The 27,786-nt window shown below is 43.7% G+C and overlaps 1 protein-coding gene across 2 annotated transcripts in view; it reads right to left on the bottom strand.

Moving 5' to 3' along the window:
- Positions 1-27,786, bottom strand: part of SLC30A9 (solute carrier family 30 member 9) — a 75,335-nt gene that overhangs the window by 9,422 nt on the left and 38,127 nt on the right. For both annotated transcript variants that reach the window (XM_083165797.1, XM_083165781.1), the window contains exons 9-17: positions 26,855-26,957; positions 18,215-18,270; positions 10,903-11,038; positions 10,775-10,814; positions 10,265-10,336; positions 9,228-9,335; positions 7,617-7,782; positions 6,488-6,617; positions 5,092-5,205 (exon numbers count right to left, since the gene is read on the bottom strand). In XM_083165797.1, the coding sequence (XP_083021923.1) occupies positions 5,092-5,205; positions 6,488-6,617; positions 7,617-7,782; positions 9,228-9,335; positions 10,265-10,336; positions 10,775-10,814; positions 10,903-11,038; positions 18,215-18,270; positions 26,855-26,957 (925 nt within the window). The remainder of the gene's footprint in view (positions 1-5,091; positions 5,206-6,487; positions 6,618-7,616; positions 7,783-9,227; positions 9,336-10,264; positions 10,337-10,774; positions 10,815-10,902; positions 11,039-18,214; positions 18,271-26,854; positions 26,958-27,786) is intronic.

Below are 27,786 nucleotides of genomic sequence, written 5' to 3'. Positions count from 1 at the left end.
CAATGATGCGGGAGTGCGCATCACCATTCATCGCCGTGCCATACACATGTGTTTGGGGGGGTGGCAGACCCCTATACCACCAACGTTTATATGTTTGGGGGGTACATTATATCACCAACGTTTATGTTTGGACACACACACACACACACACACACTATACCACCAAATTTTATTTATTGTTGATCTGTCACACTGTGACATGTGTCATGTGACACTCCCCCAGGCTTTATTCCAACCCATTATTTAAATTGAGAGATTTGAAATCTCTCATGCTGAATCTCCCATTATGCATCTCTGGCACATATCTCTCCGTATGTAGGGCCCTTTACCCTCTCCTTTGGTGGCGGATCGCTGGGAGAGTCTGCGGTGCCTCCTTCCCTCGGCTCCGTTCCGATGCTTTGACTGCGGGAGGGACTCCACAGAGGTGCTGGTTTCCCTTCCTGCTCTGCCGCTTCCCCCGGCATCTGTCTGCTTGGTGGTCATGGGCGGGAGTGACAGCCTGTGACTCTCCGTCCCTGAACTGTTGGCAGATCCGTGCCTGCCGGAGCCGCAGGACCTCACATGTGGATGCGCCGTTAGATCTCCTGCTGTTGTGCTGGCCGTGGTGAGCACTCGCATACAGAGAGTGCGCTGCTACAATGGAGAGCCCATGACCCACAAGACGCTGCTGCTTCTGCTTATCGGGGACACTGAGATCCGGAGCTCTTAGCAGCCAAACTCCTGATCTGCCTTACCCAGCTCTCCTCGTTGGTGACCTACTGCCCTGCACGCACAGACTTCCTGCAGTATCCGCAGCGTCCTGGCACCCTGAGACAGCGCAGCTCTGCCATACATTGCAGGGCCTACACTGTTTAATGCCTGGAGTCCTTTGTGACACTTGAGGTTGTCTGGACACTACCCTTTTGTGCACTCCGGTGGTGTGCTAGCTATCACCATTTTGACACTTCTCATGATGTCTGGCTCCTTGCAAAGTATCCTCCAGGCCATCAACAAAATTGGTGACATGATGGCTGAGCCTTTGAGCCCTAATCTAGTGGTCTACATCTCATCTGCGGCAGCTCCACTCCTGGATCCATCTGTTCAGAATGAGGCGTCTCTTACAACTGTAACTGGCATTTTGATTCCTGCTATTTAGGAATATCTAACGATCCGCAATGCAGCTGTACCAGTGGATGTAAAGTTACGACACCTTTCATTTGATTGCTCCTTTTACCCTTTATATGCAAGGTTTTGGCTGAATGGGACAACCTCTGGACTTTCATCTCATTATTTACAGTTCTTTTATTTGTGTTTTTGGGTACGCGGGAACAATGCTATTCTTATGTTTACGCAGGGGGAAAAAGATTGGCCTGACTGAGGTTCAGGGCTCCTATGCTTAGTTTAACGGTACACTGTCTGTTTTTCATTATGTTGGACCAGTTTGATAATTCAGTACTTGTGTATTATCACGGCGCCCACGATATTAATTTGCACGACATATAATCGCATCGCATGCCATACACCCGATGCACACCGATGCGATTTAAAATTGTATAAGCCCCCTATATGATTTAAAATTGTATAAGCATCCTAATGGGGGCTTACAACGTTAAATGCACCCCCACTATGAACACCAACCCAAAGTGCGGTGAGCGCAGCGAGCCCATGAGGGGCGGCGGTACGCGTCCTCCGATCTTTTCATACCCCCACTAGCCACGCGGAGTTGATTTTATATAGTGTGGCGAGCGCAGCGAGCCCGAAGCGTGGCGTGCGCAGCGAGCCCCGCGAGGGGACGCGTATTACTTTACATGTATTCCGCGTCCACTCTCCACGCTTCGGGCTCGGTAGCTCACTGCGCTCGCCACACTATATAAAATCAACTCCACGCTGACGTGGATAGTGGGGGTATGAAGAGGACGGAGGACTCGTTCCGCCGCCCCTCGCGGGCTCGCTGCGCTTGCCACGCTTCGGGTTGGCGTTGATAGTGGGGGTGCAGTTGGGGTGCTTTTAACATACTAAGCACCCAACACCGTTAATTATGTTAGAGGGGGCACTTTTAACATTGAAAAACCCATTAGGGTGCTTATACAATTTTAAATCGCATACCATTGTATATGTGATACTATGGCATACAATGCCATACAATTCGATGATATACAATTTAAAATCGCGTAACATCGCATCGCATACCATCATATGCCATATGGTCTGCGATGCGATGGGCGCCGTGCTAGTACACAAGTACCGATTATTCTTTAATAATAATTAGAATATTCTGTCTTGGTCTAAGTGCCTGGCCATTAATTTATCACCCCATTCAGTCCATTTAGTTGCGTTATCTTTTATTTGGGTGGGAGGGATAACGGGATATCCTGATGTTGTTGGGAGGTATAGATTTGTTACTTTGTCACTCCATGATGTTATTATTTAGCTGGGATGCTACTTGACTTAAAAATCCAAAATGTTGGTGGGAAGGTCGGGTTTGTCCTAGCTATTGTTGTTACTTTACCGCCCCAGCCAGACAATGTTTTTCTTCTCCTATTTTAAGGAGACTTAGGTTAGTGTAGTTTAGTAAGGGTTAGGGGACGGGTATAGTTTTATAGGATCCAAGTATGCCTAGGGTTGGGTTAAGTTATAAAGGGTGGGGAGTTTTGTGTTAAGAAGTTTGATTTATTTTTATTCATATTCTTCACTTTTCCGTTTATCCAGACACTAGATTTTGTAATATTAGTTTTTTTCCAATTTGACAATGTATACTTATTAGGCATTGCAGTGACAGTCTATACTCCTGTCATTTATATTGCTATTCTTTTATTATTGGTGGTGGATTGGGCGATCCCGAATGGCGCCTTCGGATGCTCTATCGATCGATCTATGACCACTTCATGATAAAGCTTTGATATTCATAATAATCTGCTGTCTCTTTATCACTGCATAAGTACTTTGCCATTTTTGTTCTCAATATCTGCGATACTTGCCAATTGTGTCCGCTACACCCTTTGTATGTTTTGGGAGTTTAGTTCTTGTCAAAAAATTTCAATAAAAAATACCTCATTAAAAAAAAAAGTGTAACTGAAAACATTTGAATGTGCCGCTAAATCCTACAGACCCTTACTTGCGGAAATACAATTGATGATTCTAGTTTTCCTTTATTTCTAAGCTGCAAAAATCAACCAATCTGGGCCAAGTAACAGCCTCCAACACTTTGCTTATGGCCAATACCAGCCTTCTTACACTTTCCTGTCTTACTTGTAATTTTGGGGATTTCAGGATGATTCCCCAATCTTTCATGCACTTAAAGTAGGACTGTGCAATGGAGAGCTAATATGTGACATTGCTGGAATGCCCGGATCTTCTTGTTTATAACTGAAAGGCGCACATAAAAAGATCCACATTGTAATGTGGGAATTCACGCTACGGAACTTTCAGCTAATTGTATTCAACCCATTGTCTACAGATTCATGAAATTATTAACATAATTAGTGAACACATTTTTTTTTTAGCAGTCTGATTTGGTTGCACCCTGGGTCATATCATTTATGTTATTTAACCAGTCCCCCATTGCCTTAATTGTAAGAATACACTCTAGTTTGGATGGAACTGGAAGAAATGACAGACTATTGTTTAGTGTTGTTAGTAAAGAAGATCTAAGAAACACAGAGGGGGGAACTTCCTAAACACCATAGGTTTCTTCAAGAGCGCTGTGTGAGCACAGCATGACACACATACACACAAATCCAAAAATAGGCTCCCCGGGGAGCTGCCAAACTGAATACGGAGGAAATTAGCGACTATAAATTAGCAGCAGCCAAGGCTGTTGCAGAAACAGAGATGGATGTAAAACAAAGCCGTTCATTTAGTCTGGGATCTGTAAGGCCTTGAGGTAGGAGATGGGCCTCGTTTTCATAAAATATAAAGTTCAATTTAATCAGTTGTGCTTGGCAAGTCCCAATGCAGGGAGTGGTTCTGAAAGCTTTTAGAACCAGGATGCCCTAAAGCAGTCATGTCCAACGTTGGCCCTCCAGATGTTTTGAAACTACACATTCCAGCATGCTTTGCCACAGTTTTGCTATTAGAGAATGCTAAAACTATTGCAAAGCATGCTGGGATGTGTAGTTTCAAAACATCTGGAGGGCCAACGTTGGACATGCCTGCCCTAAAGTATCAGCATTCTTTCACTACACCTCTAGGCCAAAAATGTCATATCGACATGTTCTACAAAAATGATTAAATGTAGCAAATTGTACATATATGTAATCCTAGGTTTGGTTATGTTATGGTGGACAGGGCTGTGATTATGCTTGACCACATCATTTTATGATAGGGGGCCACCTACTGTGATATTACATGGCCCCTAAATTATTTGTCTTAAACCTGGACCAGCAACCTGTGGCACCCGCGCAAGTGCTCTGTGCCACCACATCATTGGAAACACTGAGCTAAGAAATAGACACTAAGGCAGATGAAACGACCTTTCTAATTATCACGATTTGGTCTCCCGGAGTCCATGACAAGTAACCTGTAGCTAATGCACATAACTGGGCTCTAGAAATATACGTTGAGATTTTTTTTTATATGGTAGAGAATCACCAATGACAAATGGGGTTAGATACACTTACAACTTACAGGTGTCCATACACTAGGTTGATTCCACAGCGATTTGGTCACTTCTTATCCAATTCTGGTGAGAAATTGGATGAAAAGTTTCAAAATCTCTTGCTTTTGACATTAGGTCCAATGTGATGCCCCATCCCAGGAGCATCGCAGCGGAGCCTGAAGATTGCAAGGGCTACACTATAGATATAGCGCATCGCCAGGCCTTTCGGCAGGCTTGGCTTGGTTTGCATTCGATACATCATATGCAAAAGGACTGCATTCAGTGTATTGTATGCAGTCCTGCTGCACTGAAGGTTCCCGGGCGGTTCAAAGGGGATCGAAGGTGACTTCGTCCCTCCGGGAACTGTAACTTCTATATGAGCTCTGCAAAATGAATGCTCCTGTTTATTACATTTATTTCATGCAAAGACAATTATATATTTTTACAAAATGTAAGCGCACCGCTATCATGTGACCAGACTGCAAATACAAACCGCACAAAGAAATATACTGTACCTTCAATTCTCTTTCAAGTCTGTCTACTTCAGCACCTAATGTGTCTATGATGTTTTCTCCATGTTTCAGCATGAACGTTTCTAAGTCCTCTGAAGTCTTCACCTGGCGGATTTCCTGCATCACAGACAAATCATGAGACTCAAAACAGACCAAATATGTGCTACAAACTGGGCTCAGTCTGGGACAAAATCTCTATGTTTTATACAGTAGGTTAATAAAACTTTTCTACAGGACAGAGTCCAACAACGCTCAATAAACTCAAGCCAATGTCACGTGCACGTAAGCATCTTATGGATACCTTATACACCAAACTGCAATGCCATCATGCTGGTCCTGTTAGGAGCATGTGTTAGAATTCCTAAATGATTTATTCTAAAGGGCAGGACTGGGATGTCCGCATATACCTGACTTTACTCATTTGAGGAGCCATCTAGAGACATAAGAATGCAGGAGTGGACATTGGCCCTTATTCAGATCTGATCGCAGTACAAATTTGTTCTCGAAATGGGCAAAACCATGTGCACTGCAGGTGGGGCAGATGTAACATGTGCAGAGAGAGTTAGATTTGTGTGAGTTACTTTGTTTCTGTGCCGGGTAAATACTGGCTGCATTATTTTTACACTGCAATTTAGATTCCAGTTTCAACCCTCCCCACCCTAATTGACTCTGCACATGTTACATCTGCCCCACCTGCAGTGCACATGGTTTTGCCCATTTTGAGAACAAATTTTTACTGCGATCAGATCACATTATCTCCATTGTTCAGAAAATGTGGCCAGTACCTACATAAATAAGAAATCATAGAGGGAAGGTGGATACATATCTAATAGTAATGTACTGGCTGCTCCGATCAAGGACCCAGATGTCACAACATGGAGGAAACGGTCCTGGCTGGTTTTTCCTGGTCCAGTGCAGAATTATTCCAGAGCAATCACACAAACGTGACCGTGGGCCCAGCTACCAGATGAAACCCTTTCCGGCCCCATCTCTGAACCATATATAGCTTAATCTCCCTTATGGTGTTTAAAAATAACCCTGGACGTTTCCATCCGCAAATGTAATGTTTCTAAAAATAGATTTACATTTAGGAGTCATGGGATAATTTACTATAGTTTTAATATTTACCTTTTTTTCTATATTAGCAAAATGAGAAAAAAGACTGAACCGCTTCTTAGCTGGAACTGCAGTTTTGGGGGAGGGAAAATTTTTTTTTGTTTTATTTTTTTAATTTCCAGTGGTGGGGAGAGTAGGACGGCTTCCCTGTTACAGGGACACGTTGGCATGATGCTGCCCATATCCCTGGCTGGGCAGCATCAAAACGTTGAGTCAGGACCATCTTGTTATATTTTGGAACTGAAAAAGTCAGAAAAACAAAACTGAAAAAAAAAAAACTTACATGCAAAAGCAGGTCGATATCTTGCTTTTCCAAGTATGATCGGGTCACAACTCTTCCATCAAAATCCACTTCTGCTTTAAATCGTATTTTGCTCAAACCCATATCTGTAGCTTTGACGTCATGAATGGCCCTGAAATATTTTGGGAGATTAGTTGCGCTCATCCATAATATACATTGCATGTGAAACTGCAGAGAAACACACACACAACCTGCTGTACTACCGCTTTAAGGACCAGTATGGATGGTGTAATGGTTAGCATTACTGCCTCACAGCGCTGAGGTCATGGGTTTGATTCCCGCCGTGGCCCTAACTGTGTGGAGTTTGTATTTATTCCCCGTGCTTGCATGGCTTTCCCCTGAGAACTCCGGTTTCCTCCCACAATCAAAAAAAGATATATACTGGTTGGTTAATTGGCTCCCAAAAAAATCAACCCTAGAATGTCCGTGTGCGTGCACATGTGGTAGGGAACATAGATTGTAAGCTCCACTGGGGCAGAGACTGATGTGAATGTTCAACTATTCTCTGTAAAGCGCTGTGGAATATGTGTGCGCTATATAAGAAACTGTTAATAAAGTCTACAGCAAATTCATTTACAAACCTGACTACAAATATAAAACGTGAAAGATGAAATTACTATTTGTGTACATTCACTGCTTCTCACAGCAATGACCACCATGTCTGGATAAATGGGATACAGAGTAATGTCATCTGATGCCATACTTTGCAGTCTGAACTTAATAAATATTGAAGGACAGTTTCTATGGGCACATATACTTTAGCATATTTTTTTAGAATCTACCCCTAAGTTAGTACAAATTATTGAAATGTTCCATATAAAAGAATTCCAAACTAGTTTAGAAAATTAATTTGCTAAACAGAACATTTGTAAATGACATACTGTACATTTTGCACTGGCCTCTGTTGGAAATATAAGCAGGTATGGTTGATCTACTTGTGAGCTGAACATTTCAGCAGGAAAAGGCAGCATTCACACAACTTCACATCTCACACCATAATATTGCAGCCATCAGTTACCAGTGTTTACCTTAGTGTCCTTGAGAAGCCAATACTTTCATTATAAATTGCTGGACATAACGTAAAGTTAGGGAATATTCCCTGTTTTGTTACCTTACAGCGGGGTCACTTTCCAGGAATTCAGTCAGACGCTGCACTTGTTCCGGCTGTATGGAGCGACCGATAAGAGCCTCCGTGTTGGTGTAAATCAGGAAGGCAGATACTGCTCCTAACAATGTCCCCACGCCCAAGGAGCCCAGGCTGTCATAATACGGGTTACCTAATGAAAATCAGGGATACACTATCAGGATTCACTGACTGAATGTACAAATGGAGTACTACGAAACAGAAGGCCAGCACCAAACACGCCTATATTCTGCACCACTATTATACTAAGTGTGCAGGTGAGGAGAGAACACATAAGATGCAGAAGTTTATTCAGCAGGAAGTTATTCCAGGCAGTACCAGAGATCAGCACAGCGGATAGAAACATTACACACCTTAAACTGCCTCTGTGACAGGTGACGCACAATAAAACAAAAGATGTGACTGCCGTTTGCCGATACAACAGATGTGGTTGTTGAGATTTATGAGGTGAAAGAAAGAATTAAAAGTTCAGACAACAGCAGTATATAACCGTAATTCATGTAACTTTGCCTCGGGTGCATGTGTCCAATCATGGGAATGATAGGAAAAAAATAAAAATAAAATGAGGTATCTTCAGAATTAACGACCTAACTGCTATATTGGTATGTAACCTACCTCACCAATACTCACGTAGCAATAGGTATTATGTCTCTAATTAAAAACACACATATGCATTTATCAAATAATTACTATAGGAAGTAAATAAATGTTGAACAGCCCATTTTATTACCGAGAGCGGACATCTTTAAACGAACTGCAATCTTTACTTTTAGGTTTGTAAAGTAAATGCAAATAGGGCTGCAGTTAATTTATAGGCAGGACACATGGGAATGTAGCCAATTGGTACTTGTTTCCTAGCACGGCGCCCATCGCATCGTATACCATAAGACTAAATATGGTATACAATGTGATGCGATATTGTACAATAAAAAATCGTATCGCATCGTATGCCATACAGTGGCATACAATGCGATGGTATACGATTTTTTATTTTACAACTACCCCCCCACTATCAACGCCAACCCGAAGTGTGGCGAGCGCAGCGAGCCCGCGAGGGGCGGCGGTACGCGTCCTCCGACCTTTTCATACCCCCACTATCCACGTAGGTGTGGAGTTGATTTTATATAGTGTGGCGAGCGCAGCGAGCCACCGAGCCTGAAGCGTGGCGAGCCCCGCAGGACACGGAATACATGTAAAGTAATACGATGCGCTCGCCACACTATCTAAATTCAACTCCATGCCGACGTGGATAGTGGGGGTATGAAAAGGTTGGAGGACGTGTACTGCTGCGTCGCCATGCTTCGGGTTCGCGTTGATAGTGGGGGTGCATTTAACATGGTAAGCACCCATTAGGATGCTTATACAATGAAAAATCGTATCACATTGCATCGTATGCGGATATATGGCATGCGATGCGATGGCATAAGATGCCATAAGATGGTAATCTTGGGCGCCGCGCTAGGAAACAAGTACCAGCCAATTAATTTACTAACAATCTACTTGTATGCGCCACATTTAAGGTTACAGACAATGGTGCTGGCCACTGTCAAAAGGACAAACCCTGATACCACTGGTTACCTGTTAGTGATGTCAGACCCATACAAGAGGCAGCCATGATCACTCCCAAAACTGCTGCAGCATCCTCCATCAGCACCACATTAGTACTTGGGTCACGGGACTCGATAACTAAAAAAAAAAAAAAGTTTATTTTGCTGTGACTGACCGACTATCCCGAGCTAGAGTTTTAAAAAAATGGCGCTGTTTAGTCAAAGCAATTGGAATGAAATACACATTACAAAAGTGTCCTCTGTAATACAAGCTAGGTTTGTTAGCTTGACCTTGCTTTCTAAGACAGGGTAACAAAAGCTAATGTTGCTGCTACAATATCTTACACTACTGCACGTTTCACTTTTAAGCAGGCAGACCATATTAAGCATTCATTTTTTGTCGGGCATTATAATGAAAGCAACTTACAATGCACAGAAGATGAGATTCATAGGGGCATCTGTCATGTCTGCATAGTGCACTACTTAAGATCCCCATTATACTCTTTTCAAACTGCACCTCGGACCTGGGTTATTGCTGGGTTGGTGACGTATGGACCAGGGTGGATGTGTGGTGTGAAAGCAACAACACTTATGACCCAGGTTGACTAGGGTTACCCGGGTCTAATGTGAAAGCGCTGGAGCCAGGATATCAATCCCAGGTCCGACCAAGCTTTTTGAGAGGAGCTTAACTGATCTGTAACAGAATGTGGAGGTAATCATTTACTTTCTCAAAACCCCAGCTGCAATAATATGCAATATCTACACTTAAAGATAGATTCAAATGACCCCCCCCCCCCAAGCTGCTACCAATGGTTTGCAGGATGTGTTGCAGTAGCTTATATTTGCTTGCAGCCTATTTAGGTTGGAGCATCAACCAGGATACTGTGCTTGGGCTTAAAGCCTTAATTGTTGCATTTAGGTGTTTTGTTTGGTTTTGCCTTTGAAGTTTTACATCTGTATTCAATCACTGAACAATTGCAGATGAGCCGGGGCAAGCTATTCGTGTAGGCAGATTAATCATATTACCGCAATAATAGTAAGGGTGAGTTTGTAGAACACAGGACTTACCGTATTGGTAGAAGGTTAACCCCTTTGTCCTTGCACTTTTCCTAATTTCATTAATAGCGACAAGGAGTGTAGCTAAATCACAGACAGGAAACGACAGTTATTACAATGGTACATCCTTATATATATTCTAGATCACAGGTTGGCCTAGGTGGAGAATGGATTGCACAGACAGCCGCATTAGCACTTTTTCCCATGTATTCAATGTTCTACTTTCCAATGCTGTAAAGCAGGATGCTAGATGGATGCACAACATCTGCAGGTAGAGTATAGTGCCAGTCACAGATAGAGCATCCTCTACCACATCTATCAGTCTGCAGATTTAGAAAACGTCTAGAACAACAAGTAGAAATAATTCTAATCTGATGAGAACAACTATTCAGATGAGATCATCCAATATGAGCTTTCTGACTATAATGGAGAGAACATGCAAATACAGAGCGCCTAATGTTACAATATATTAGTAACTTCTCCAAATAAATACAAAGGGAATAGGCAAAGAGGATTTCCTACCTCCTTCAGAGACTAATGATCCGGCTAGAATGAAATAAGCCTGCAAAAGAGACAATCTATATTACTTTCTTTACAAATAAATGTTTTGTTTTTTTTTGGCATTCTGTAAAGATAGAAGGACGACCTACCCAGAGGAGAGATTCCATTTGCTGTGGGTGAAGTAGCCCCATGATGCCATGGTACCATGACAAGCCAGCGCCCATCATAAAAATGCCAACACCGCTGATCAAGGAAGCAATATAGCGCATGTTTGTAAAGCCATACCTGAGTGATGCAAAGCAAAAACAAATCAACAAAGATTATCGTATTGTGCAATACCGTACACCAGACAACGGATGAAATGGTAAAAAAGGAACTACCCTAAAGTTATTGTCATGTTTCTAGTTATTCTTAAATATCTACAGGATTGCCCTATATTTACATAAGACAAGTAACAATATCAAGACAAACATTTTGCTTATTGTGATCATCATTCATTGTGTGTGATTTTGCTTTACCTGTAACCCGCCCAGCGTACACGTGCCGAGCTCACTTACAAATTTAAGTGGGGTTATAAGAAATATTGTATTCCCTAGGACAGGCATGTCCAAACTATGACCCTCCAGCTGTTGTGAAACCACAAGTCCCATCAGGACTTGACACAGTTTTGCTATTAGGGAATGCTAAAACTATGGCAAGGCATGCTGGGATGTGTAGTTTCACAACAGCTGGAGGGCCACAGTTTGGACATGCCTGCCTTAGGAGCATCACATAGCCACACTGAGATGCCAGTTTAATAGAATACTACAAACAACTTTTTAAGATCACAATGTAATAGAAATATTAAAGGTAAATAAAAAAGCAAAATTGATCAATTTTAGCTCACATTTAAGAGAGAATTTTTTTTATTATTATTATTTATAAGTTCTCAGAGATCGATTAAACCAGTAATAACTTTAGGCTTTTATGATGATTTTTGCTTTATACAATAAAAATAAAATCTCACTGCTCAGGTGTACAAGGAGTCCGCAGGTAGACCTGGGTGTCAGACACATTGTAGCCTGTGGAATGGCACTGAATAGATTGCCCTTTACCACCTGCTACAAATGTGTGCAATGTGCCACGAGTTTCTGATAGTGACGGGATTTTTTTTTCCGTCGTCACAATAGTGGGCCGATAAGTTTGATATGCAAAATTTGTATATCTGTGTGTGAATGAGTCTATGAATGCAGCAGTCAGAATCCCGGTGAGTATTAGAGTTGCACACTAGGGGGAGGAGACTGTGAGACCTTTTATCCAGGCTATAGTCAGGATTCTGATGGTCAAAATGACATCACTCACAATGCAGGTGGATGGCCAAGGTGAGTATTAGGGAGAGGGGACAGCTTCATATACAGACTAATACCCCTTTTACACCAAAAATCCCGGATACGACCCAGCATTTGGAAGAAGGATCCAAGCAGGGTCGGATCCGGGATTTACACAGTTTACACTGTGGTGCCCACCCGCAGTGTAGACGGAGGCGGAGCTTGGAGATGACATCATCTTTAAGCACCGGGACCACGGTGATCCCCGCCGGAAACACAGATCGCCTTGCTGGGGGCAGCCCAGCACCAAGGTAGGCTGCTGGGCTGCCCCCAGCCCCCGTGCACCCCCCCAGCCGTCATCTGGGAGGTGAATAGATGCCGCACACAGGCATCCATTTACCTCCTCCGCTGCTGCAGTCTGCAGAGTATAGCAGACAGCAGCGCAGGCTGTCTATGCCCCCCGTCCAACCTGCAGATGCTGCGGTCCGCAGGTTGCACGCCCCCCATTGATGTAAATGAGAGCTGAGTCGGATGACCCGGTGTTCTCATTTACACCACCCTCTACACAGGTCCTAGCCGTGTTCTACCTAGGTCAGGACCTGGGTAGAACTCCAGTGTAAAGGGTCACGGCGTGTCCCATTTACACTGCCGCTGACCCAGGTCTGACCCACCGAAGACCCGGGGTTTTGCGGCGGTGTAAAAGGGGTATAAGTCGCACACAGATATACAAGTGTAGCTGACTAAATGAATCAGCACAATTAACACGGTGTTGAGACCAAGATGGATGTCTGGCCAAAAAGGATGGCCAATGCTTACAGAGTTGCATGGAACCTGGTGGCTCACTCTTGCCAAGTATCTTGCACTGCACTGAATCTAGTTGTAGGTAGGGATGGCCATCGATCATCGATGATTCGAAATCATCGATGGTTCATGGCCATTGTCGAATACTTTTGCAGTCCATGGGGGAGAACCAGATGGTTTCCCTCCATCCATGGAACAACAAAACGATGTTTTGCTTTTTTTCCCCAAAGTGCCGGGACACAGAGCATAGCTCCACCCAGCGACATCCGCAAAGCCCTGCCCCCCTTGTTTTGATTGTCCCACAGGTCAATCAATCAAACAATGGAAGACCATCGATATGTAAAAATATCGATTGTCATCCATTGCATAGTTTAGCACTATCCAAGGCCAGGTGCATAATTGCCATCGATGGCAAGGGCAACGATGGCCATCCCTAGTTGTAGGAGGTCATGTGTACCTTGACTCAAAAATAAATGATTGCCCTCATTCTAATAACCACATATTCTGCTGGCTCTATATTGGCTGTGTTGTCCAAGATCACGGGATATCTGATGAACTACTACTGGGTTTAAAATGCATATTTTTCCCCTTTATTTGTTTCAACAATTTATTCTTTACTATATGAAGAGCACGCACTTAAAGGTCACACCAAATTCACAATCATGATTTCACTACAGCTGTCCATAAACCGTGATCTAACCCTTGGAGCCAAAAGGTTGACTGTTGCAAGATCTGGTCAATTTTTGTTTATAGTAGTGGAAAGCCAGAATAGACAGACTGGATCATTTGAAGCACTGGATCACAGAAGGGTTCTCACAAGTCTGTTTGGATGATGACTGCTTACAAGTGGATAAGTGTTCAATTGGACTAGACTTCCAGGCATATCAAGTCCAGATATCGGATCAGCACTGATGTGGGGTTGCCAACCATGTACAATAAAGCAGGTTCCTGGTCAACTCTTGTTTTATATCATCTATTTGTTTTTTATTTTACTGTAATGGTGTGTACACACGGTCGATGGCCGTGCTATTTGATCGGATCGCATCGGGATCGAATCGCGCGGCAAGTGACACATGCATGCAATGCAGCCCTCTCTATCTGGCTTTGATTTGTGCTGTGCGATCTGCATGCGACCCCGATGCGATTTTGACTATATAGGCAAAATTGTATGCCGAATTGTACCGTGTGTATACACCATAAGCAATGTGTGTGTCATAACTGCTCAACATAAAAAAAAAAAAAAATATGCAAAATTAAGTACTGCAAAAAGTACACAAACTAAGCATGGCACAGAACAATTTAAGAGTATTATTACGTTGTGCCCTTTTCAGTGTTTCAAAAAAGTAATTTAATTCTGTATATATTTTTTTCTCTAATCCCTTCCCTGCATAGGCTATTTAGATCTAATCTTATTACTTTAATGCTATGCACCGCAGCTGCTGATGAAATTGATTTAATCCCCTCTATTTTTTTTAATGCATTCAGATGTTTAATGAACAGGGTAGTATTTAAATATTCACTGAATACCATTCTGAATGTAATTCCTCTTGTCATTCTGTGCAATTTCAGACTGATTTTGATATAGGAAATACATTTTCCCATTAGTAACTTGTAAGCAATTAGAAGTCCAAAGAACTGGTTATTATTCTCTAGGGAAAAGCGGGTTGTACAAAGATGTGCATGACTGTGCCTACTGGACAGCTGAATGGGCTATAGGGGTAACAGATCTGTAGCAATGTGACAATAGTCAAATAGGTATAAAAAGTTGGACTAAATTGTGAAGAGTAGGCTATGAAATCATATAAATAAAGTAATAATACTCTAGAGCATGCATGTCAGAAGACATTCTAGATGCTGACTCTTCTTGTACTCTGCTGCTTTTGACCACCCTCTACTACTGGAAATCCTTCCCTCCCTCTGCCTGCATGATACTGCCCTCTCCTGGCTGTCCTCCTAACTCTGACCATTCCTTCTTGGTCTACTAACAGTAGGTATAACCCAAGGTTCTGTTCATGGTCTTCTTTAGGTGAACTCATTAGCTCTATTGAGTTCCAATATAATCTCTAGGTTGATTATACTCAAATCCTCCCCTGCTCTCCTCACTTGTGTCTCCAACGGTCTCTCTGATATGTTTTCTTGGATGTCTCGGTGCTTTCGAAAACTTAACATGTCTAAGACCAAGCTGATCATCTTCCCACCCTTCCAAGCAACATAATCTCATTCAAACTCACTGTCTATTGTTGGCACTATCTCCTCTAGCCCCCAAGTGTGCTGTGTTGGAGTAATTCTCGAATACTTCCTGTCCTTCAAACCATGCATGCAGCACCTCTTACAAACCTGCCGTTTTCATCTCAAATATATTTCCAGGATCAGACCCTCTCTCACCCGGGATGCTACCAAGACCCTTATCCACTCTCTGGTCATCTCCAGAATGGACCCCTGTATCCTCCTCCTATGTAGCGTCCCTGAAAAATGCCTCTCTCCACTCCTATCTATCCTCAATGCTGCAGCCTAGCTCATCTTCCTCACCAAACACACTACCTCCCCTCTCCTACAAGCCCCTCACTGGCTCAAATTCCTTTTAGGAATCTAATTCAAACTTCTCACAAAATCTAACTCTCTCTGCACCTATCACATGTGACTCACATGCAGTGCATCAATAAGACTAGCACAAAAGCTTTTTTTTTTTTTAGGTGGATTGTGTAACCATATGATTATTATTAGAATTTATGGTACTTGTGTATTATCACGGCTCCCACGATTTCCATCTTATGGGATCTTATACAATTTAAAATTGTATACCATTGTATATGGCATACAATGGCATACGATGAGATGAGATTTTAAATTGTATAAGCACACTAATGGGTGCTTTCAAGGTCAATTGCCCCCCCCCTAATAAGATTTTTAATTGTATAAGCACCCTAACGGGTGCTTACAATGTTAAATGCACCCCACTATCAACCCGAAGCGTGGCGAGCGCAGCGAGCCCGCGAGGGGCGGCGGTACGAGTCCTCCGACCTTTTCATACCCCCACTATCCATGTCGGCGTGGAGTTGATTTTATATAGTGTGGCGAGCGCAGCGAGCCCCACGAGGGGACGCGTAATACTTTACATGTATTACGCGTGCGCTCGCCACACTACATAAAATCAACTCCACGCCGACATGGATAGTGGGGGTATGAAAAGGTCGGAGGGCGCGTACCGCTGCGCTCGCCACGCTTCGGGTTGGCGTTGATAGTGGGGGTGGCGTGGGGGTGCATTTAACATTGTAAGCACCCATTAGGGTGCTTATACAATTAAAAATCTTATAGGGGGGCCAATTGACCTTGAAAGCACCCATTAGTGTGCTTATACAATTTAAAATCTCATCTCATCGTATGCCATATACAATGGTATACAATTTTAAATTGTATAAGATCGGGTCCCATCGCAGCACATCTCATCTCATTGCATACCATATTAAGCCTTATGGTATGCAATGAGATGGGATGAGATGGGAGCCGTGATAGTACACAAGTACCGAATTTATATATAGGGCTCAACACAGGTCAACAGCACTGTACAACACAGACACAAACAGGGGAGACAGATTAACCAAATTACATGTGGCAACCATCATATCATATTATATTATATATGTATATATAATTACGGGAAACTCATAATTAGCCAAATACATGTAACTATTACGTAAGGGGGAGAAATGAAACCAGCAATGACAGAGAGTACATTATAAAGGGAGTGTAGGGCATTATAAAGGGCGTGTAGGTATCACATGACAGTTCAGTAGGCTTAAGCATACAGCTTTGTAGGAAGGGGAGGAGTGTGATAAGGACAGATAGAACATCCAATAGAGATGGGCCATTAAAGGAGGCGTCTGAGATGGGAGTGAGGTGGTAAATCAATGGGGAGGAGAGTCAGCATTCACAAACTAACGGTAGAAAGATTGACATAAAAACAATCAAATTAGTAATGCCCCTCAGGTGCTGAAAGGGAGGAGGTTGTTCCAGACTAGAAAGACACAAACCATGTTTCCCCCAGCACTTCAAGGGGCATGAGCAGTAAGATTTGAAAAACTACAGGGTAGCAGGTAATTCAGAGATCTTGGTTACATATTTTGGTACTTATGTAATATCTGGACTCCCGGTTTTCTTATGAGGCCGTGTCCCCTCGCGGGGCTTGCTACGCTCGCCACGCTTCGGGCACAGTGGCTCGCTGCGCTCGCCACACTAGATAAAATCAACTCCATGCGTAGTTGGATAGTAGGGGTATGAAAAAATGGGGTGCATTTAACATGGGAGTCCAGATAATACATAAGTACCCATATTTTTGCAAAAGGTGAAGTGAGTGTGAGCGGGAGTACAGATGGAGATTAGGATAGAAGGGAGAGGGTAAGAACTTTTGTAAGTGAGGATAAGGAGTTTAAACTGAATTCTGAAAGAGATAGATAAAAGGCTATATTTCAGACTTGATTGCAAAGCACAAATGAACAAAACCATGTTGCACTGCAGAAGGGGCAGATGTAACATGTGCAGAGAGAGTTAGATTTGGGTGAGGTGTGTCTAAATCTAAATTGCAGTGTATTTACCTCGCGCAGAAACACAATAACTCACCCAAATCTAACTCTCTCTCGGCATGTGTTACATTTATCCCACCTGCAGTGCACATGGTTTTGTCCATTTGAGAAAAAAAAAAAAAAAAATTATATATATATATATATATATATATATATATATATATATATATATATATATATATATATATATATATATATATATATGCTTTCATGAGGTACTGGCAGAGAAGGAGGTAGAGCACAGTGGTGTGAAAAAGCTCATTCTAAGGCCAGGTACACACACTAGACTATATTGGGATGATTTTTCGTATTTAAATGACGAATATTCTACACTGTCTAGTGTACACCCTTCAAATGCATGCTACCGTGGGTTGCCTGTGGTTGCCTGAGCTGCAAGGCCAATCAGAAGATATTGTGTGTGACCCGTGTGCAGTGTAATTGGAGGATGGACGAGGAATCGCTCATCGTTCATTACATTGTGCAGTATGTACCGGGAATCTCTCCTAGTACAAGGCGTTGGGAAATCTGCCCAATGATCGGAAAGATTGACAGCCATTCTAATATGTACCCAGCCTAACAGAAGCAATAATGGGAAACTGTAGCGTAGAGGCAGATGAGGCAGACATATGATGTGTCTGACAAATAATGGCTGATATGTATGCGATAGATTATATAAAACATTCCTTGTCAGCAAACATCTGCTTCAAGAACTAGAGGGATACAAAGCATTACGTCGTCAGACGCTTCAGAGTGTGAATGTAAAGATGACTTACGGGTGCCCCGGATCAGGTGTCCGTACAGACTGTGAGATACCCAATGCCAACAGTGCCTGCAATAGGGAACACAAAAATTGGTCATCTACGCAGACCTGTACAGAACTTGTTTACCGTACACTCACATAAAATACAATTTACGGCATATGAACATAGTGGAACAGATATTCTACATTAAGGCTCTTAGTTAGATCTGATTGCAGTACAAATTTGTTCTCAATATGGGCAAAACCAAGTGCACTGCAGGTGGGGCAGATGTAACATGTATAGAGAGAGTTAGAGATTTGGGTGAGTTATTTTGTTTCTGTGCAGGGTAAATGCTGCCTGCATTAATTTTACACTTCAATTTAGGATTTCAGTTTCAACACATCCAACCCAAATCTAACGCTCTCTGCACATGTTACATCTACCCACCTGCAGTGCAAATGGTTTTGCCTATTTTGAGAATGAATTTGTACTGCGTTCAGGGTCTGAATAAGGGCCTAAGTTGTTCATGAAAACAAAAGGGCTGAATATGTCAGTAGCAGCTATATTTATGGCGGCCAGCTTACTAGCTTTTGCAAGAATCCCCCAATTTATGTAGAAAATCTGCGCACCCACTGTTTTTCGATCCACACCTGTCATTAGCATCTATACTTTCAGTCACACCATAATGGAAGCAAAATCCATCTGGGACAGACGTCTGCCAACACACTATGGTAAAAGATAAGAAGGCTACACTCCCATAAAACTCCTACTAGATAGAACGCACAGCTATTGCCCAGAAACACCCATTTCACACATTGGGCCAGATGTACGAAGCTTGAAAAGTGATAAAATGAAGAGTGAATAACAACCAGCTCCTAACTGCTTTGTCACAGGCTGGGTTTGAAAAAAGGGGATTTTTGTAAGAACTTACCGTTCGAACCCCTTTCTCTGAGTCCAGTCCGGTGACACAGCTAACCTTGGGGATGTAGAGGGGTCCGCCAGGAGCCAGGCACCTATGCTTCAATTCTTTGGAAGCAGGCTCCTCCCTTCTGCATCCCATCATGCTTCAGTTCAACTTCAAGAGCACACTAGGATACATAACTCAGAACAATGCCTGAACATCTTTTATAAATATATATATATATATATATATATACACATATGCATATATCTTTCAAGGCAACATAACATTAACCATAACATGGCAACAGATGAACGGTACACTTAACTGAGCGTAAGGGAGGGATCGCTGTGTCACCGGACTGGACTCAGAGAAAGGGGTTCGAACGGTAAGTTCTTACAAAAATCCCCTTTTCTCTTTCGTCCAGTCCGGTGACACAGCTAACCTTGGGACGTTCACGAGCCGGTCTTTTGGGAGGGTACGCTCAGACCAACAGTTCTCATCACTGCCCGTCCAAATGAAGCGTCCTCCGACGCGAACTCATGAAACCTGTAAAATTTGGTAAAGGTATGAACCGAGGACCAGGTGGCAGCCTTACACAACTGTTCTGCCATAGCCCCATGGCGCACCGCCCAGGAGGAAGCAACCGACCTGGTGGTATGTGCATTTATCCGAAGACGGAACTGGTCGACCTGCTCTACAGTAGGCAAAAGCAATGGTAGATCTCAACCCCCGAGCGATGGTCTGCTTCGAAGCAGGCCACCCAACCTTATGCACATCATATAGCACCAAGAGCAAATCCGATTTCCGAATGTCCTTCACCCTTTCAATGTATTATTCGCAAGGCGCGAACCACATCCAATCTCTTTAGCTTGTCCCTATTTTTAACCCCCTCTGGGGGAGAAAACACCGGAAGTACAATGTCTTGATTCAGATGAAAAGACGACACTACCTTAGGTAGAAATTTAGGGACTGTTCGCATCACAGCCCTTTCATCATGAAAAATCAAAAACGGTGACTTGCACGCCAAAACACCCAACTCAGACACTCTTCTGGCTGATGCAATGGCCAACAAAAAAGTAAGTTTCCACGTCACATACTTCAACTCCACAGAACTTAATGGTTCATAAGGAGGATTCTGTAACATGGATAAGACCAAAAAACCTAGCAACCCCTTGTAACAAGGTTTGAATCTCAGGTAGCAAGGCCGATAACTGCACCTTTAAGGATTGCAGACTAAGGCCTGATGAAAAACTATCCTGTAAAAAATTCAAAAATCTTGATAATTTGAATCTTGACGTGTGAAGATTCTGTCTCTCACACCATCTGATGTAAATCTTCCACACCCGATGGTAATTAGCTGCAGACCCCAGCTTACGAGCTCTCAGCATGGTCTGGATGACCTCATCAGAAAACCCCTTCTTTTTCAATAAGGAGGTTTCATAAGCCTCGCCGTTAAATTGAGACGACCTGGGTCCTCGTGAAGAAACGGTCCTTGGCTCAACAGATCCTGTCGATGAGGAAGCCTCCAGGAATCCTTCGACAACCTCAGTACAGTGGAGTACCAAGACCACCTGGGCTAGTCTGGAGCAATCAGAATTGCTCGTACCTTCTGACTCTTTATTTTCCTCAACACTCTTGGCCACATGGGAAAAAAGGAGGAAAGATGTATACCATCTGGAAGTCCCACTGAACTGTCATGGCATCTACTGCCCAAGCAGTGGGATCCCTCACTCTGGAACAGAATCTCTGAACCTGACGGTTCGATCCTGTCGCCATCAGGTCTATGTCCGGAAGACCCCAACGACTCACAATCTCCTGACAGATTTCTTGATAAAGGGACCATTCTCCCTCCTGAAGGGATTCCCTGCTAAGGAAGTCCGCTTCCACATTCCTGACTCCTGGAATAAATATCGCCGACAATGCTGGTACGTTTGTCTCCGCCCAGCCGAAAACCTTGGAGACTTCCGCCATCGCCATCCTACTGCGAGTCCTGCCTGGATGGTTCAAATAAGCCACTGTTGTCGCAATGTCCGATTGTATTTTCAGCGGAGACCCTTTCAGCAAGGATTCCGCTTGGAGCAATGCATTTAGAACTGCCCTCAGCTCCAAACTGTTTATGGGTAGTCTCGAATCTTCTACTAACCAAAGGCCCTGCAATCTCAGATGAAGACTTACTGCTCCCCAGCCCCTTAGACTGGTGTCGGTCGTTATGACCAGCCAATCCCAGGACCTGAGAGATCTCCCCAGTTGCAATTTCTCCACTTTCGTCCACCACAAGATGGACTCCCTGGACTCCGGTGACAGGGCTAGAACTTCCATTTTCATTCTCTTGGCCTTCCCTGACCAACAGGCTAGGATGTTCCACTGGAAAATTCTGGAATGGAACCTGGCAAACTGTAAGGTGTCGAAACTTGCCACCATCTTTCCTAGCAATCTCACACCCTGCCACCCCGATGGTGTTGGGGCCTGTAGAATTTCCAAGACCCTTAGTCAAATCTCTACCGCTTTGGACTCTGAGAGAAACACCCTGTGAAGATGTGTGTCTATGATCACCACCAAGAACCTCAAGTTCTGTGTAGGTGTCAACTGGGATTTTGGTAGATTTAAAATCCAGCACTGACTTTTCAAAACTGTGTCGCCACTTCCAGGTGAACCTGTAACAATTCTGCCGACTCTGCTTTGATAAGTAGATCGTTCCGATAAGGAATAACAATTATCCCCTTTAACCTGAGAGCTGCAGCCATGATGGACATCACCTTGGTAAATACTCTCGGAGCCTTTGCAAGTCCAATGTCTTCCCCCGATTGCAAGTGGAGTAAAGATTGTAAATCTGTGTGGATCGGGACATGGAGATATGCATCTCGAATATCCACTGACGCTAGGAACTCCCCAGACTCTATGCTCAAGAGCACTGACCTTAGAGATTCCCTTCGAAAATGATCCACCCACAGATGAGCATTTAAATATTTCAAACTTAGAATGGCCTGAAAGACCCGTCTGATTTCGGCACTAAGAAAAGTATCGAATAGAAGCCTTTTCTCCTTTCCTCTCGAGGGACAGGTATAACTACCCCTTTCTCCTCTAGAGATAAAGCAGCACCCAGAAGTGAAGCTCTGAGAGCCGCGGTTTTCGGTAAGGGAGTGGGAAGGAATCTGTGAAGGGAGTGACCCCTGAGTTTTATTCGATATCCTTCTGAAACAATCGAGAGTACCCACGGATCCTCCGTGGTCACCCTCCAACTGTCCTGAAAGTGTAGGAGGGGACCCCCTACTCTGATTCCAGAACAGGGAGTCTCCGCCCCGTCATGCAGAGGGCTTATATTCCCCCTTGGCGGTATGCTTCTTAGCAAAGGCGCCAAAGTTGGACTTAGACGCTTTACCCTGCTGGCTTGGAAACGTCCATGACCTGACTGACCTCTGCCAGTAGCTCCCCCTCTAAAGGAGGGACGAAAGGACTGCTTAAACACTCCAAACTTTGATCCAGTCGCCTTTGAGGTAGTGGGGAGAAAAGTGCTCTTACCCCCGGTAACCTGTTTGATAATCTCATCCAGCTCTGAGCCAAACAAAAAACTCTCCTTTCAAAGGAATAATTTCCAGAGACTTTTTAGACTCACTGTCAGCCTCCCAGGCTACAACCAGAGAGCTCTCCTAGCAGTAACAGACGTGACCGAAACTTTGGACGCCATCTTGGCACCCTCTTCGCTAGCCTCACATATGTACTCAGCAGCACATCGTAGCTTTTCTGCCAGAGAAAAAACCTCTGCATCATGTTGGAGAAGACTCCCCAAAGTCTCTGCCCACTTGATCATGGCCTACGCCACCCAAGCCGAAGCAATGATAGGCCGCATGGTGAAACCAACACCTTCACAAACTGCCTTGAGACAGCCTTCAACCTTTTTGTCCACTGGATCTTTAACGGCCGCCCCACCCTGCACTGGCAGAGCCGTGGCCTTAGATAACCTTGCCACAGAGGAATCCACTAATGGAATTTTCTCCCAAATCTTAACATGGTCCTCAGGCATAGGATACATGTCAGCATACCTCTTTGCCATTACCAGCTTTCTCCGGAGACTTGCCAGCCTCGTCTAATAAGGCAATAATGCCTTTATTAGAGGGAAAAGATACAGGATCTTTACGGCTCCTTTTAAACACACACTGTGCAGCAGCCTTTTCCACTGCAGGCAAATCCAGAGTCTGTTTAACAGCCCAAATGAGGTCTTCAATACCAGAGGTAGAAGAATCTATATCCTCCCCCTGTGACCAACATAAATCATCTTCATCATGCAAATAATGGAGGTGCCATAGAAGAACTCTGTCTAAACATGACATCATCAGATCTTTTGTGAACTTCTCTAAAAGAGAAGACATTTTATGCACACCCTGTGCCGTGTTCTGCATAGCTTGCAGCCATATAGGGTCTCCCTGTGAAAGGGTAAAGACCCCTGAGATGAAGGTATATGACCTGGTGATCCCACCAAAGATCCCCTCTGCTTATTTAAAGCCTCTGTCAAAGCCTTGACAGACTGTCCCAAAGCTACAGCCCACTCAGGCTCAGCTCCACCTGGGCTATGAGTCCGTGACCCAGAGGGTACAGCTTCACAGGAAGGGCACAATTCCCCCTGATCCAACTGTTCACAAGATAAATTTACATTTTTTGCAATGATAAAATATCTCCAGCGCTCCCCCCCAGCAACAGAACTGTACTCGTCCGCCATGTTAATATCAGAATATAACAATACTGTTTAACGTACAGACCAAATCACAGAGTAATGCACACAGTGTACTTATCTGTATCTGTTGCCAGTATTCAGCGGGGGAAGCGTTTTCCAGAGAGACTTCTCAGCAGGTCTGTCCATTTCAGCTCCGCAGCACGCACGGGAAATGGCGCCAGGATCAAAGGGAGAAGCAAAGTCTCCCATCAGTGAGGGTAACCGCCGTCTTTTGGCGCCAAACTCACACACAGGCGCTCCCACTGTGTCTCTCTACCTCCAGTAACTCCCCCTCTAGGGACCACTCGGAGTTGCCCAGAAACGCTGGGCGTCCTGTAAGAAGCTTCAACTCCCCTGGGGGATTTCAGCTTCTAAACTCTTAAAGATGGCGGCCGCCATCGCTGGGGGACCCGTCCCCAAGATCCCCTTCTATGCAAGGCGCTGGATGGGGTCCCCCGGAGCCCAGGACAGGTCTCCGCTTGATCGGAGCTCAGCGCTGTGCAGAGCGCACATTCCTCAGTGAATGTCCCTCTCTGCACACAGAACACTGACAGGACGCGCTTCTGTCAGCGTCCTGTTGCACTCTCAGCGTGTACTGACTTCAGCAGAAGTCACACGCTGGCAAAACCTGCATCTAAGCTAACTGTTAATAAAAAAATAAAAGCCTTTCTGACTAAAAATCCAAAGAAAAAGTGTGGCTGCTGCGCAGCCACTCAGCATTGCACCCACTCCTGTGGGCACCTAAACGAAACTGAAGCATGATGGGATGCAGAAGGGAGGAGCCTGCTTCCAAAGAATTGAAGCATAGGTGCCTGGCTCCTGGCGGACCCCTCTACATCCCCAAGGTTAGCTGTGTCACCGGACTGGACGAAAGAGAAATAACAGGTAGGAGCTGAATGGCTGGTGGTTTATCACTCTCCATTTTATAACTTTTCAAGCTTTAGTACATCTTGCACATTGTGTGGTTCCAGCGAAGGACATATCAATTTATACGCATGTAAGAACCGCATCTGTGTGCTTAAGTCTGATTTGCCATTTTGCAAATCAACTTTTAATTAGTGCATGTGAAGTATGCCGAGATCCACAAGATGCATCTGTACTGCCACTTGTACAGCTGACTTATTAGAACTCTACTTTTAGAAAAATATGAAATAATCTTGGGTACTTGTGTATTATTACGGCACGCAATAAGCAATTTGCTTAGTGGGCTATTCTGCGTAGGAAAATCGCATCGCATGGGCCATTTTAAGGTGCGTGCGATGCGATTTTCCTATGTAATGTATTCACTGCACTCCTAGCCCAGGGGTTTTATGCGATTTTATAGGGTGTACGATGCCATTACATTAGCCCGAAGCGTGGCGAGCGGATTACTTTACATGTATTACGTGTGCGCTCGCCACGCTTCGGTCTCGGTGGCTCGCTGCGCTCACCACACTATGTAAAATCAACTCCACGCCGATGTGGATAGTAGGGGTATGAAAAGGTCGGAGGACGCGTTCCGCCGCCACTCGTCACGCTTCGGGGTGGCGTGGATAGTGGGGGGGGGGGGGGGGGGTGTTGCCTAAAACCTCATTGTATGTCATACAATGTCATCCAATGATATGAATAGCTAATGTAATGGCATCGTACGCCCTATAAAATCGCATGCGATTTTGCGGGAGGTGCGATGCAATGCGATCCCCCGGGGATGAGAGAGCAGTGAATAAATTGCATAGGAAAATCGCATCGCATGCACCTTAAAATAGCCCACGCAATGCGATTTTCCTACGGTGCCGTACGTAAAAAACTTGGGCGCCGTGATCATACACAAGTACCTAATCTTGCTTTCAGTAAAAAGATGAAACTAGGGCCACAAGTCTCTGTGGGCTGGTAAATTTCAATACTGTGCATTATGTTCTGCACACTGGCAAAAATGTTCTCACCAAGGTATCAGAAAATCGCCAAGTTCTACAACTGAAGCGCTTGATCTACTTACTGACAAGAAATGCAACTACTTTGTCTGGTTGTGTCTGGCTATATAACTAGTATATGGAGTGAGTAGACAAGGCTACATAGCTGCAGTATCTATACAGCTGTATACTGTTCATCTACATCTTAAGTACAAGTGGCATCATGCATCAAACCTTCAAGAAAGATACAGTGAAGTTGCCCATCTCAGGCACATGCTTGGGAGGGAAAGGGAGGGTTACCACTTGGATGCTTATTTTATAGTCTGGTCAGTCTGAAAAAGTTACCAAACATGTTTCTAACCTGCTGTACCATATGGCATCTTCAGCAGAGTGTAAATGGTGAGGCATGCACAGATTGCCTCTATAAATTATCCCACTTAGTAAATATGTATACCTAATTAAAAATGTCATAGCCTATGTATTTGTTTTAATTATATTACATTTACAATAATTAAATGAGGGCTTATAACCAAACAATGGATTTAAGTTGAGGGGACAGCCATTACGGTTGTGCCTAGGATTGCCATGATGCCCAAACCTTCTCCTGTCACACATAGCAACCAATCAATTCGGCAGAAAAAAACAATAAGTGTAAATGTCCCCATACACTGCATAACTGCTCCCATGGGAGAAGTCATTTCCAATTCCCCTTGAGTCACCCGGGATCGTAAGCAATACATTGCATGCAGTGCTTCTGCATGTGATCCCCATTTCCTGCTGCCAGGAGGGGTCCGACCCGGAGATCTTACGGGACCGCACATCAGATCGGACATCAGACACATGCTGTGGGACGGTAGGTGTAACTGCAAAGGAAATGCTATGTTCTAGTGTTTTATAGGAAAATACTGTAAGATGCATTGTAAAGAAAAGAGTCGCATACAAAGATGCTCGATGCTAGCAGTTACACCACAGCATGGCTCCACTATAAGGGCTGTTTAATGCACAAGGGGCCTAGATATATGTGGACACATCTGAACAATGGAGAGTGGGCAGCGCATTCCTCAAGTGAATCATAGCTGTATGTACATAAAAGTACCTTGTTAATTCTAAAGTAGAAAATAATAATCTCAAACTGGAAAATTGAGACACAAAAGCCACACACTTTTTCTTACCTGGTTACAAGTATCAGCCAAGGAGTGAATTGCTTCAGAAAACATGCTAGCAGAACCTGTGTATACCCAGGCCAAAAGCTTAAAGAAAAAGTTTAAGCCATTTCTGGATTCATGGAGAAAAGGGGGAAAAAGCACGTCAATATTAATGGACTTATTTTCATTTTCAAGCATTTGTAAAGTAATATCAGTCATTATGTTGTTAGTACAAAGTATGCAAATTTCATTATTGAAGACCGTAGCATACAGGGGAGACAGGGATGTCAGTTAAAATGATTTGATTGTTCAGAGAAGCTTACAGGTAAATATGACAAGTATCAAAAGCTGCCGCTTGTTGTTAGCTGGGACAGAACAGACACAAACATTAAAAAACAAGATGACTAAATGGAAAAAGTTTAAGAACTTTAAGTTAGAGCAGGGCTGGGCAACACCGGCCCTCCAGATGTTGATGAACTACACATCCCAGCATGCCTTGCATCAGTTTCAGCATGGCCATATAGCAAAACTAATGCAAAGCAACCTGCGATGTGTAGTTCAATAACATCTGGAGGGTCGGTGTTGCCCAGCCCTGAGTTAGAGGCAACTTGGAGCAATTCTGTTAATAACGCTCCACTCTGTACCTTGACCTGGGTGCCCGCTGTACGCTGGCTGCACCAGCGCTTGTCAAATAGCGTGTGGAAAGAAGCGTCACTCCAGGTACTTGTTCAAATAGTAATTTACTGTAAATTACTATTTGAACAAGTACCTGGAGTGACGCTTCTTTCCACACGCTATATCTATCTATCTATCTATCTATCTATCTATCTATCTATCTATCTATCTATATATATATATATATATATATATATATATATATATATATATATATATATATATATATATAGAAAAAAAAAAAAAAGAGTAATAAAAACAGCAGATTATACTTAAGAGAATTC

The sequence above is a fragment of the Crinia signifera genome, chromosome 1 (assembly GCF_055691185.1).
Source record: "Crinia signifera chromosome 1, ASM5569118v1, whole genome shotgun sequence".
In the NCBI taxonomy this organism is placed as follows: Eukaryota; Metazoa; Chordata; class Amphibia; order Anura; family Myobatrachidae; genus Crinia; species Crinia signifera.
This window is presented reverse-complemented; position numbering and strand designations above follow the sequence as displayed.